Source organism: Trifolium pratense, linkage group LG4, assembly GCF_020283565.1.
Source record: "Trifolium pratense cultivar HEN17-A07 linkage group LG4, ARS_RC_1.1, whole genome shotgun sequence".
NCBI classification, from domain to species: Eukaryota; Viridiplantae; Streptophyta; class Magnoliopsida; order Fabales; family Fabaceae; genus Trifolium; species Trifolium pratense.
In genome coordinates, this window is record NC_060062.1 from 12,627,070 (window position 1) to 12,641,230 (window position 14,161).

The 14,161-nt window shown below is 37.1% G+C and overlaps 1 protein-coding gene across 1 annotated transcript in view; it reads left to right on the forward strand.

The window, feature by feature from the left end:
- LOC123920045 overlaps nucleotides 1–13,888 on the forward strand; it is a 28,088-nt gene extending 14,200 nt beyond the window's left edge. Inside the window, exon 2 of the mRNA XM_045972135.1 lies at nucleotides 12,117–13,888. Coding sequence (XP_045828091.1) covers nucleotides 12,147–13,397 — 1,251 coding nt within the window. The 5' untranslated portion in view covers nucleotides 12,117–12,146 and the 3' untranslated portion in view covers nucleotides 13,398–13,888. The remainder of the gene's footprint in view (nucleotides 1–12,116) is intronic.
- The last annotated feature ends 273 nt before the right edge of the window (nucleotides 13,889–14,161 follow it).

The following is a 14,161-nucleotide window of genomic DNA, read 5'->3' on the forward strand; positions in this document are numbered from 1 at the left end:
TGTTGAAGAAATTAGGTCTCTATGACACAGACCTTCATTCCCACAATGTGGTGTTGGCCAACTATGAAGGAAAAACTGGTCATTCCCTGGGGGCAGTGCAGTTGGAAGTTTGTGTTGGTAGTACAGTTCGAAAGACCTTATTTATGGTCATAGCTGCCAAACCTAATTACAATCTGTTATTAGGTAGAGAATGGATACATGGTGTTGGAGCTGTTCCCTCAACCATGCACCAAAGATTAATCATCTGGAGAGAAGATGGTTTAGTCGAGAACGTAGAAGCAGATCAGAGTGCATATGTTTCAGAGACAGGCACTGTGACTTTACAGAATTTCGACAAAAACCTGGCCTCGATTGCTCCTTGTGGTGAGCAAGATGCTGCCTTCGATCCAAATGAAGTGGTATCAAAAAATGTATACCACTCAGTTAAGTTGCATCCAACCCATGGCTTTTGTTGGGAAAGGGAAGACATAGAGAAACCCTTGTGTGAGGATGCATACCCACCAGTGTCTGGATGGGTCAACCATGATGAGTTTGATGATTGAGTCCCCAGCATGGGATCGAATTACGGCTTACGCAGTCGAGAATAGAATCAAAATGGCTCTTGAAGCCATTAATGTTCAAGAAAATATGGCTGTCGAAGCCAACGATGACTTAAGGGATGAACTGGCCTTGGAGGCTAGTGAAGTAAATGATGGGAAAGAGCAAAGGTTAGATTGCATCTATGATGATGAGCCTTTGGGTTTTGAGAAAGATCCACATAGTTCGATTCAGAGAATGCAAGCCCAAGACCCTTTGCAGGAGGTTGATATTGGAGATGGCTCTGTTAAAAGGCCAACTTACATTAGTGCCAATATAGACCCAACCTTGAGAGAAAAAATGGTCGAGTTGCTTAAGACATACAGAGACTGCTTTGCATGGGACTATAACGAGATGCCTGGGTTAAGCAGAAATCTTGTCGAGCATAGGCTACCCCTTCGACCAGATAAGAAACCTGTAAAGCAGCTTCCAAGGAGGTTTGCACCGGAAATCATGACAAAGATCAAAGCAGAAATCGAAAGGTTGCTCAAATGCAAGTTCATTCGAACAACCAGGTATGTGGAATGGTTAGCTAACATTGTTCCTGTTATTAAGAAAAACGGATCACTTAGGGTTTGCATAGACTTTAGAGATTTGAATAATGCTACACCTAAGGATGAATATTCCATGCCTGTAGCCGAAATGTTAGTTGACTCAGCAGCAGGGCATGAATATTTGAGTATGTTAGATGGCTATTCAGGTTATAATCAAATCTTTATTGATGAAGATGATGTGCCAAAAACCGCATTTCGTTGCCCTGGCGCTTTAGGCACCTATGAGTGGATAGTGATGCCTTTTGGATTAAAAAATGCTGGAGCAACATACCAAAGAGCCATGAACTTAATTTTTCATGATTTTATCGAAATATTTATGCAAGTTTACATTGATGATATTGTTGTGAAATCCTCTTCCCAGGATGAACATATCGAACATCTTAAAAAATCGTTCGAAAGAATGAGAAAATGTGGATTAAAAATGAATCCACTGAAATGTGCTTTTTGTGTACATGCAGGAGATTTCCTTGGCTTTGTCGTGCATAAGAAGGGCATAGAAATTAATCAAAATAAGACAAAAGCTATCATGGAGACAGAACCTCCAGGAACAAAGAAACAGCTTCAATCTTTGCTAGGAAAGGTCAATTTCTTGAGAAGGTTTATATCAAACCTAAGTGGCAGAGCTCACCCTTTTTCTCCACTGCTGAGGCTCAAGAAAGGTGATGTATTTGAATGGGGAACGGAACAACAAAAGGCATTTGATGATATCAAGGCATACTTGTCAAAGCCTCCAACTTTAATGCCTCCTATTCGAAACAAAGCAATGAAGTTGTACATTGCAGCGTCAGATTCGACTATTGGAAGCATGCTCGCACAAGAGGATGAAAATGGCGTAGAAAAGGCTATTTACTATCTAAGTAGAATCTTGAATGATGCTGAGACTAGATATAGTCCAATTGAAAAGCTTTGTCTATGTTTGTATTTCTCTTGTACCAAACTTAAGCAATATATCAAACCAGTTCATGTTTATGTTTATTCTCATTTTGACATCATTAAACATATGTTATTAAAACCAATTTTGCATAGTCGAATTGGGAAATGGGCGTTAGCTTTAACTGAATATTCATTGACGTACCAACCCCTGAGGGCTGTAAAAGGTCAAGTAGTGGCTGACTTTCTTGTTGACCACTCGGTGGTTGAGACCCCAATAACATACGTAGAACATGAACCTTGGGTATTATACTTTGATGGCTCGAAGCACAAACATGGTACAGGAATTGGAATCTTAATCATTTCTCCTTCAAAGATTCCAACAAAGTTTAAGTACAAGATTAATGGAACTTGCTCCAATAATGAAGCCGAATACGAGGCTTTAATTGTAGGTCTAAAGATTATTTTGGACTTGGGGGCAAAACATGTTAAAATCAGAGGAGATTCTGAGTTAGTAATAAGACAATTGACAAAGGAATATAAATGCATTCAAGAACACTTGATGAAATATTTTGTCATTGCCTTCTCGCTACTAAAACGATTTGATTCATGTGACATTCAACACGTGCCTCGGATCGAAAACCAAGAAGCAAATGACTTAGCCCAAATTGCTTCTGGTTATAAGGTAACGGGGAAAAAATTAGATGAGATAGTTGAAATTAAAGAAAAACTAATCTCAGGTGAGGTAATACCCCATCAGCTGGGGGCAAATGAGCTAAATGTCGAAAGGGAGTCCGAAAGGGCTGATGCACACTTTGATGAAGCAATGACTGAAGTCTTCGTGATCGACAATTTGGCTGACACGGACTGGAGACAACCCATTGTTAAATACATAGAAAATCCAACAGGTACAGCCGATAGGAAAGTTAAGTATAGAGCCTTGAACTACACAATCATGGGAAATGAACTATTTAAGAAGACTCCTGAAGGGGTTTTGTTGAAATGCCTAAATGAAAACGAAGCGTATGTAGCAATTTCAAATGCCCATAGTGGAGCCTGTGGTGCCCATCAAGCAGGCCATAAAATGAAATGGCTTTTGTTTCGACAAGGTTTGTATTGGCCTTCCATGCTTAAGGACTGCATAGAATATGCGAAAGGCTGTCAAGAGTGTCAAAAACACGCAGGGATACAACGCGTTCCTGCCAGTGAGTTGCATTCGATTATCAAACCTTGGCCTTTCAGAGGGTGGGCTTTAGATTTAATTGGTGAGATAAAGCCCGCGTCATCCAAGAACCAACGTTATATACTAGTTGGGATTGATTATTTTACCAAATGGATAGAGGCTGTTGCCCTAACAAACGTGGATCAGGAAACAGTGATCAATTTTATCCAAGATCATATTATTTATAGGTTTGGGCTTCCTGAGACGATCACTACAGACCAAGGAACGGTGTTTGTTGGTCGAAAGATGCAAGATTTTGCTGAACAATTGGGTTTTAAGCTAATGACTTCGACGCCTTACTATGCTCAAGCAAATGGCCAAGTTGAAGCAGCCAACAAGGTTATAATTAGTTTAATTAAAAAGCACGTTGCCCAAAAGCCAAAGAATTGGCATAAGACCTTGGATCAAGTCCTATGGGCGTGTAGGAATTCTCCTAAAGAGTCAACAGGTTCGACACCTTTTCGACTAACATATGGTCACGATGCCGTGTTACCTGTTGAAATAATGATGCAGTCGATTCGAGTACAAAGGCAATGGGAACTACCCCCTGACCACTATGAGAACATAATGTTAGATGAGTTAACAGACGTGGACGAGGAAAGGTTGCAGGCGTTAGATGCTTTGATTCGACAAAAAGAGCGAATTGCTAGAGCATATAACAAAAGGGTTAAATCCAAACTCTTTGACGTAGGAGACTTAGTTTGGAAAGTCATCCTCCCCATGGACAGACGAGATCGAGTCTTTGGAAAATGGTCACCCAATTGGGAAGGACCATTTAAGATTTCTCAAGTTTTGTCAAATGGAGCTTATGAGATTGAAGAGTTAACCCCTGAGAAACGTTCAGTCAATATGAATGGCAAATATTTAAAGAAGTACAAGCCAATGTTGCAAGAAATAACCATAAAAAATGAATAACGCAAGAGTAAAATTTGCGAAATGGTAAAAGGAAATGCCAATAATCAAGTTTTATTCCGTATAAAATCAACAATACAACCAATCATTCAAGAATGTTCAAGAAAATACAAGAAATGGTTGAATTGTTGAAAGATAACCACTTAAGGTTTACCCTGAACCCGAGTTCCCTCATCCTTCGAATCAGAATTGGAAAGTTCTGAGATCTGAGAGTCTTCATCCTCAGAAGAAGGAGTTGGAGTTCCTGGGTATTCTTCATCAGGCTCTAGGGTACTGAGGAACTCAAGGTAATCCTCATCTTCATCATCTGAACTAGAGCTTGAAGAATCAGAAGAGAGAATGATGGTTTCTACTACCTTAGCTGGTGCCGGCCTAGGGCGAAAGATTCTAGTGCGTGGAGGTTTGGAAGCTGGAATCTTGGTTCGTCCCCTTCCAAGAGGACGTGGTGTACTTGAGCCCGGGGTAGAGGAAGGAAGATTTTTCTTGCTATCCATTCTTTGTGGAGAGGTGTTGATGCGTTAATTGGTGCAAAGTGCTGAACAAAAGAGTTGCAAGGCGTGGGTATTTATAGAAGGGTTAATACGCGTTAATAGCTAGGCAGTTACAACTAACCACGGTCAGTTTGCATGGGAAATGCCATTGCATTAATGCTTGAAGCTATGTAGTCAATTATGTTGACTGCTTTGGGAACATGTTCGCTTCATTCCTTACAAAGTGCCGTTAATAAGGCTTGGGAGAGTGGCCCAAAAGAAGGAAAGCAAACAACAACAAAGGAATAAAAGACTCAGCCAATATATAAACATGCAGCATTAAAAAGTCAAAACGGGCATATATTCAAAAAGCATGTGCGAAATTGTTCGACAGTTGCTAGTGTTAGAAGATTCACAATTACAACATCCAAAAGAGAACAAAAAACTTAAGACAAAAAGAAAATTTATAAAGTCAAGGTTGTTGTTGAGATGGTGAAGGAGGCTTTCGATTGGCTGCTTGGAATTGGTAATACTGAGTTCGAATAGACACCAGTTTACGCTGTAGCATGTTTTTATCACTAGCAAGGTGCTCAACTCGTTTCTGGACAGCTAGGCCATCACTGTAATGTTGGATGCCTTCACGTGCTAGTTCATCAAGCTTGACCTTTTGTGCTTCGATAGCTACTGCAGCTAGCTTTTCCATCTTAGCCTCTTCCTGTCGAACCTTTTCCTTCAGCGCTTCGATTTCAGATTGCCATTGAGCAATATTATTCTCACAAGCCACAAGCTGCTCAAGAGCTTCATCAGAGGCAGCTTTGATAGTTGTGACTTCTGCATTGCAATTATTAGCTTGCTCGAAATGGTGCTGCTGGGTTGCAAGCAGAGATGTCAAAAGGCTGCTAGTCCTGGTTAGGAGCTGAGACTGACTAACGAATTGTTCTAAAAAGGTTTCAGCCTGAGTCACTAAAAGGAACATGGCTTCGTCAGTCCTTGGGTTCTGCAGCTTGCGAAACAGGGCTTTGATATTGTAGTATATAGAAGAATCATGTTCAAGCAGGCCCAGCATATCCCCATTAAGGATCTCTCGCCTAAATCTGATTTCGTGCTCAAACTGTTCTTGCGCAAGTGCATCTTCCTTGTCTTCCGTGTTCCCAACAGCAGAGCTAGAGGCGCCATGACTTGATAAAAGCTTGTTGAGTGCATCTGCCGGGGTTAAATCTCTTAGCTCTTTGGCAAGTTCAGCCGGTAAGACAACAGTAGGAGGAGGTTTCGACACAGAGGTTCCCTCTTCACCAAGTGAATCACCAATGCAGGAGTTCCCATCATCAGAGTCGAAAAGGTCAGCACTGGGTGAACTGGACTCATGGTTTGACCCACTTGGTTGTGGTTGATTGGTAGTGGAATGTTCGCCATCAACAGTTGGCCTTTGTTCATTGGAAAGGTTGGCAGCCTAAACGATAGGAGAGATAAATGGAAAAGAAAGTTATCCATTAATACTTTCAAAAATGCCACTTCCTCTTTCGATAGACACCGTCGAAAATGGCATTTTTGGGGGGCAATTTGTTGGACATAAATTTGGTATTTATCAATTAAATATAATTGGTGGGTCCAATATTTATTTTGGGGGTTATATTATCAAAACAAAACTTTCAAAGTTGATGTCGAGAACTCCCTATGTCGAAGCAGAAAAGCGTTTCGAGAGCTGTAGAAGATGCGTATAGTTTTGGTTTTACCAGGAGGCTATCGAAGGCGCAAAATCGAATCGAGAGATAGTTGGGCCAAGCCCAAAAAAGAAACAACGAATGGCCCAAAAGATCTTGGCGCGCGCTGAAGGAATGAAAGATGAAAGTGGAGAACGTGGTCGACGTGGCAAATGAAGGAGCGTCCAGATGATCGAGAAACAGTTACCACTTAGTAGTAGTATTTATAGTAGTTTTTCATTTGGAACAAGGGTCACAAAATTTATACAAACATTCTCTCTAAAAATTCTAAGTACTCAGCGATCGAACGAACGGAATTCGAAGGAGAAATGTATGTTTTGTGAACCATCTTTATTTGTAATTGTTTTTCATTCAATGCAATGCAATTTGTTTTCCAGTAATTTTTTCTAAGTCTGAATCCAGATACTTGCTTGAGAAACTGCTACTTCGAGGCGATTCGAATTAGTTTCTCTTGTATGCTTTAAAATATTTTAATTCCTAAGTGTTTGTTTCCTTAGTCAAACGAACATTCAAACAGTTTTCTTGAAACGAATAAACACAAAATTGTCCTGAGATTTACTAGTTGATCTCGCGAGTTTAAATACTTAAACTAGCGGTTGTTTACCAAATACCAACGTAAACACATAGTCGTAGATTTATCCATCTCTACGTACTTGAAATTGTAACAGGTGCACAAAGAGAGATCTTGATCCGAGCAATTAGTGTGAGATGAGAAGAGCAATCAGGGAAATCAACTCTCTTATAAATTCGATTTAATATTTTAAAACTAAATTGATCATTATTAATTAATTAATAAATATAAGAAAATACTTACTTTGTTATCTCCGCACTTTTTAATCGAGAATCAATTAAATATCATTTTATAGTTGACAGAACATTACATTATATATGCATGTCGGGGGCCGGGTTTGAACTATGGTCATCCTACTCTTCCGCATGAAATTTCTAGCGACCTAACTACTTGACAAAAAAATCTTTTTATAGAATTAAATGAAGAATATAAATTATTTTATTATTTTTATATAAAGGTTCCTTTAATATAATCAAGAAACTTAATTAAGAGCATCTCCAATGGTGATACCATTTTGAGTATCATACATTACTAACAAGTGGTCCCTATAATGTCATGTAATATTTATGCAACTCATACATATTTTACTCCAATGGTGATACCACATTTTGAGTATCATACATTAATGACAAATGATAATGTTTTGACATATATGGAAGCTATTAAATTGGATAATAATAACATTAAATTGATGATACGATACCTTATTTAAGGTACCGGTATCATCAATTTTGATATCATCTGTGCCACGTCATGGAACTCCAATGATAAAAAAGTTAAGGTACCGTATCATTACTCTATGAAACCCTCTTAGATATCCTTATTGGAGATGCTCTAAGCAGTTATATAAAATATTCCGATTTCATTGTGCACATATATATCTTATCATTTTAAGTATCCATTAATTTTTTTATTTAATTTTTATTTTTCATTAAATTATAAATTTTCTTTTCTTTTTTTGACAATAAATTATAAATTTTCTTAAATGCTTTTTATATGTGATCACTCACTTTCATTTGTTGTTCGAAAGTGTGTCTACTGGAAATTGATTAATTGAATGTATAGTACCTCAGGTTGAAGGGGCAAGACTTTACAACTTGGCCATCCGATGCATCATTTAAATTAGAGTTTAATATGTTTTTAGTCTGTATATTTTGACGGACTTCTAAAAATAATCCCTACAATTTTTTAATTATATCGTTAGTCCCATGTTTTTTACGTTTCCAACATTAATTCGTACTATGAAATTTTGACGAAGTCATGTTAGGAAGGAAAACGGTCAAGGTAAGGACTTCTTCTCATACACTCATGCTAGTAGAACCTTTGTCTATTAAGAGAAAATTGATTAAAAGAAACTAGTGAAGAAATTAATTTGAATTTTGTATTTAACTATGGAGCATCGTTTGTTGTTTACGGTAATATATATATTTACTTCGGTTCATGTGTGTTGCTTGTGTTTTGTGATTTGGCCGTGAATGTCTTGTTATATTTATGATGGTCATCACTCATCACTTGTTTTTACCTAAGATGATATAAGTAAATAAACTGTTTTGGTTCCTTTAGTATTATGGTATTGCTTTTTGGTTTTGAAGAAGGAAATGATTTTCGTACATGAGACATGCATCATATATAGTAGATGAGTATAGTGGAGTCTGTGTAGTATGTGTAGTATGTACTTTGTGGTTAGTATGACGTTTTTCGGGCCTTTGTGGCAAGAGCCTTTGCGGCTAGTATGATGCTTTTTGGGCCTTTGTGGCATGTTTTCTCATTGGTATGTGTTCTCTTATCCGGATCATGTGTCTCGCATAACATGTAGTATTTGATGTCACATTGCATTGCATCATCTGACCAACCAATTTTGAACAATAAGTTAATTATATGTTTTTGAAAATCTTTTGATTGGTGAAGAGTTTTGTTATTGTTTTATAACATTTTTCTTATGGTGAGTATGATTAAATATGGATAAGGAAATTGACCCTTACATGATTATTGTTGTAGGTACTAAAGATGAAGTGTGAAGTTGATGTGTTGCTTGTACGTGTGTGGGGATAAACAAACTTGGGTTTTATTAATTTGTAATTTAAAAGAAAACTTTTCTCGTTGTACAATCATTAATTATAAAGTTCAAATGATTATTATTCTTTAGTAAACAAAAAAAAACCAGTCACGCTTTTTCAAGAAATAGAGTTTTTCCTACGAATATCTTGGATAAAAATTAGGGATGTTACAGACAGCCCCTCAAGCACAAGATGTGCCAGAGAGAAACTGCAAAGTAAACATTATACAATTGTTAAGCCACAACTAGCCAGAAAAACAATAAAAATTACAAAGAGCTTGAAAATAAACATAAATGATTCAGCGTCCAATAAAAGTAGTCAAAATCGAACAAAATGTAGCACGATTTCAGCCACCAATACGTTTGAAGCTTAACCTTCTCTGCCAGCATCTCAACCAAATCAAACCTGGATTTGAAAATCCTTCTGTTGCGATCTTTTCAAATAACAAAAAGTACCAAAATCCAAATGATGGTAAACGCGGTTCTTGTGCTTTTGGAAACGCCTCCAAGACCACAAAACTGAGCAGAATGTAAACCAGTGTTGCCATGAAAAACCGACTTGAATCCTAGCCACTTTGAAACCAGAAGCCATAGACGACCATAAACATCACACTGAAAAACAAATGATCTATGTCTTCTACCTTGCCACACAAAGTCGCACACGAGAGCTGAGTAGCATCAATAACACCTCTCTTGTGAAGATTGTCCTTAGTAGGTAGTCTACTAAAAAAAAGACGCCAGACAAAAATATTCACCTTCGGAGGAACCGAATTTAGCCACAAAAAGCAATCAAACTCTTCATTAAGATTGATATCAGTCGCAGTTAAGTAAGAATATGCTGATTTAACCGAGTAACACTTAGATGAATAGAGCTTCCCATCCAGACAAACGGTTACCAATCCTATCAACCAACAGGAACCAAAACTGTAACTTCCACGGATCTCCGCCAATAGGCAGCCCAAAATAAAGAAAAGGAAGTCGGCCATGCTTGCACTTCATTACCGATGCCACCTCATGAAGCCAAGAATCATTAACATTAACACCAAATAACATACTTTTGTTGAAATTGACTTTCAATCCCGAGATGGATTCAAATAAAATTAAAACCGCCTTCAATGATCAGACATTAGCCCAACTTTTAACCCCCAGCAATATGTCATCCGCAAACTGAAGATGAGAGACAGGCACAACATTTTGCGGTCCAATACTATAAGGAGTGAAAATTCCATTGAAAACCAAGGCTGACATTCATAAAATTAAGTCCCTCTGGTGCGAACAGAAACGAGAAAAGGGAGAGTGGGTCCCCTTGGTGTAATCCTCTCTCAAAACAAAACTCGTCTGTCAGACTCCCATTAACCAACACCGAAGTTGTTGCGATCGTGACACACTCCATAATCCAACCACGCCATACAACCAGAAAATTCATTTTATACATCACCTCTTCACGATACCCCCAATCCACATAATCGTACACCTTCTCAAAATCTACTTTAAAAAGGAGCATATCTTTCTTTGCTCTCTTGGCATCATCAACAATTTCATTTGCTATTAAAATAACATCCAAAATTTGTCTACTCTTAATAAAATCAGACTGCATTGTAGAGACAACATTACCAATTACATTTCTCAACCTATTTGCCAACACTTTGGAAAGAATTTTATAAACACTGCTCACCAAAGTAATTGGACGGAAATCAGCAACCCTCTGCGGACTCACGACCTTTGGAATCAAAGCTATAAAGGTAGAGTTGAGACTTTTAGTAAGCTTACCATTACAATGAAATTCGGCAAAAAAATTCAACAAATCAACCTTCAACACATCCCAAAAATCCTTAAAAAAGCCTAGATTTATACCATCTAGTCCAGGACATCTGAAACTATCAAAATCCCAAATAGCCACTTTAATTTCTTCCATAAAGAAGGTTTTAATTAGATCAGCCCCTTCCATCTCAGAAACCGAGTTGAACACCAAACCACCAATGTCCGGCCTACTATGCAGTTTCTTCTGAAAATGATTTTTGAAATGTTGATAAACAATTTGTCGCACCTTTGCCACCCCTTCAACTGAAGCCCCATCAACTGTTAAGGATATTAACGAATTGGAGCGCTTACGATTTTTGAATTTGCGTCGCCTTCCTTCAGCTAGGTTACACACGATTTCTGCCATTGCATACTAGCTTATAATTTTGAGAAAGTCAATATGTCAGCCGATAAAAGGTGTAATTTAGCCTCCTCATCATCCTCCAACCTGCGCCTTTCCCCAATAACATCCAAAGTCTCTAAACGGTTTTTTGCGCCCTGAATATTACTGTCAATGTTCAAAGTATGAATCCAGTGCCAACACCTCAAATCTGCCTTTATCATCTTGAGTTTTTCCTTTAAGAATAAAACCACTTCAGCCAAAGACCCGAAAAGATTGCTATTTTTCTTTAACAAAATCACCATTTTTAACAAAATGATCAAATAGTTTATATAGAAACAAATTAACGGAGAGGACTATTGTGACTAACAGAAATATTTTTAAGGGATCAAAACAATTTTTTTTTAAGGGACTATTGTGAAACCTAAAATGTCTTTAAGAGACCATTTAACTAATTAAGCCGGCTCAAAATCAACAACTTCTATTTGCAAGTTATGGATCCATTAAAAAGCAAGCAATAGCCCTTGAGCTTCATCAACTTCCTATTTAATTGATAAAACAAGTTTCATTTATTTATTTATAGTTTTAAAAAGAAGAGTTTAAAAATTAATTAATTTTATCTAATAAAATACTCTAATATTTTTGCAAAAAAAAACTTTAATTTTTTTTTTATTATTATGATATAAATACGAAGTTTCCATACAATATGATCGGAGTTTGAACTTCAACTCATCTTATGCACGTGAGTTTAATGACTTTGTAGTTTCGAATAAGTTCCCATATGATTAAGGTCTCCTCTGAATTAACTTATTTTTTAGTTTATGCAATATAAATTAGATTTAAAGATTACACTAGTGAAAATTATATTTTTATAAATTATTTTGTCATAAACTACCTCGACAAAACTTAAAATACATATACAGGTATTTGCATAAGCTATTCGGATAAACTCGAAAATAATTTAATCGAAGGTTAGTACTCCTTTGGGGTTTAGGCAGGCAGGAGAACTGGAGAAGATAAGGAGGTGATAATTTGACATACCACAACCATCACCATGCTCTCATTCCCTTCCCATTTCACCACTCACTCCAACGGAGGACCCAAAATTCGTAGGAAAGATGCACCTTTTGAAGATGATGACGCAGAAACAGGAAAATTGAATAAAGGGTTTAAGAATGAAAATGGTGAGAAAGAAAGAAATCTTGATTATAGGACAAAGATGAATAGTTCGAGTCATAGTATAGAGCCGAAATCTGATAACTGTAGTGGAGGGATTAGCAATAAGATAATTAGGTCTAATTCAAAGGGTAGCCGTGGTGGGAGTGTTGTAGAGAGGGGAGCCAATTATGGGTTATATTCTTCAAAGATGTCCGAAGAAGAGGGTTTTGGTAGAAGAGAAAGAGATCATAATAGAAAGGGTAAAACCCTTGGCGGTGATAGTTTTGTAGACAGAAAAAAACCTATGGATCGTGGTCCTGGTAAAAGATATAGTGAAATTGAGAGTTTGACGAATAGAAATGGACGGATGAATGTCAAATCAAATGGAAGTAGTAGTTCGAATGGTGGCCGTGGTGAGAGTGTTGCAGAGAGGGAGGTCAATTATGGTTTATATTCTTCAAAGATGTCAGAAGAAGAGGGTTTTGGTAGAAGAGAAAGAGATCATAGTAGAAAGGGTGCAACCCTTGGTAGTGATAGTTTTGTAGATAGAAAAAAACCTATGGATGGTGGTCCTGGTAAAAGGTATCGTGAAATTGAGAGTTTGACGAATAGTAATGGACGGATGAATGTAAAACCGAATGGAAGTAGTAAGCGTTTTGTTAATAGGGGTTATGATTCGGACAATTTGGAGGTGGAACGAGCAGCATTTAAGAATCTTGAGGGCCCTAACAATGTTATAAGTAAGGCTCACTTTTCGCATAAAGATAGTTTTGTAGATAGAAAAAAAGCTATGGATAGTGGTCCTGGTAAAAGGTATAGTGAAATTCAGAGTTTGATTAATACAAATGGACGGATGAATGTTAAATCGAATGGAAGTAGTAAGCGTTTTCTTAATAGGGGTTATGATTCAGACAATTTGAAGGTGGAACGAGCAGCGTTTAAGAATCTTGAGGACCCGAACAATGTTATCAGTAAGGCTCACTTTTCACATAAAGAATTGGAGGAGAGAATCCAGAAGCTAGCTAAACAGTATGTTATTTATTCATTCTTTCATGGTTTTGGGATATCTGAATTGGAAAAAATAACGCACTCGGGAATTCAGCGTATACATATATATTTTTACACTGAATTTTATTTTGTTTTCTGAACAAAGTTTTATGAAAATGCTGCCTCAATTGAAGCAATCTTCAAATGATGCTAAATACCTAAAGCTGCATGCTTCAATACTTTGAGCTGAGATATATGATTGTTTGGCTCTTCATACTCATTTACTTTTGTTGATGTAAATTTATTCTTACAGGAGCTTCCTCACATTGCACTTTAGTGGTTTTCCATATATATAAATTGGACTTCTGGAGTTGAACCAGTGTCCTACAAGTCAATGTAGGAAGGACAAGTTTTTGCCTCAGCTGAAACTTAATATGAAGTTCCTTTACATTAAATGTGACTTTCAAGTTGGTGTTCTCTAGATTTATAATCTCAGTGTAGCTGACATGGATTCAACAAACAATGTATTTGCATTAGAAAGCAAACGGGAAGTAACCAATACTAGGTGAACATTTGTATCCTAAATTTTGGTATATAAACTCATTCAAAAATGTAATGAAAGTATTTCATTAAATGCATCTCATGCAAGTTTACAAATGCCGCATCTTTTGGAATTTGAATTCTCTACATTCAAAAACTCTAATTTTACTAAAGCACCGTTGTTAATAGTATTTAATCAAGACCAATCCACATAATGTATTCCACAACCTACCCAACATAATGACAATATCATGTTAAGCTGTGCTTATATGTTGTCGTGTAAAAGACTTGGAAAATCACTTAAAATTGATTTCTTACCTGCAACACAAAATCAAAACCAGAAACATGAGGCAAAATCTGTTCCATTGGACTCAATCTCCATTG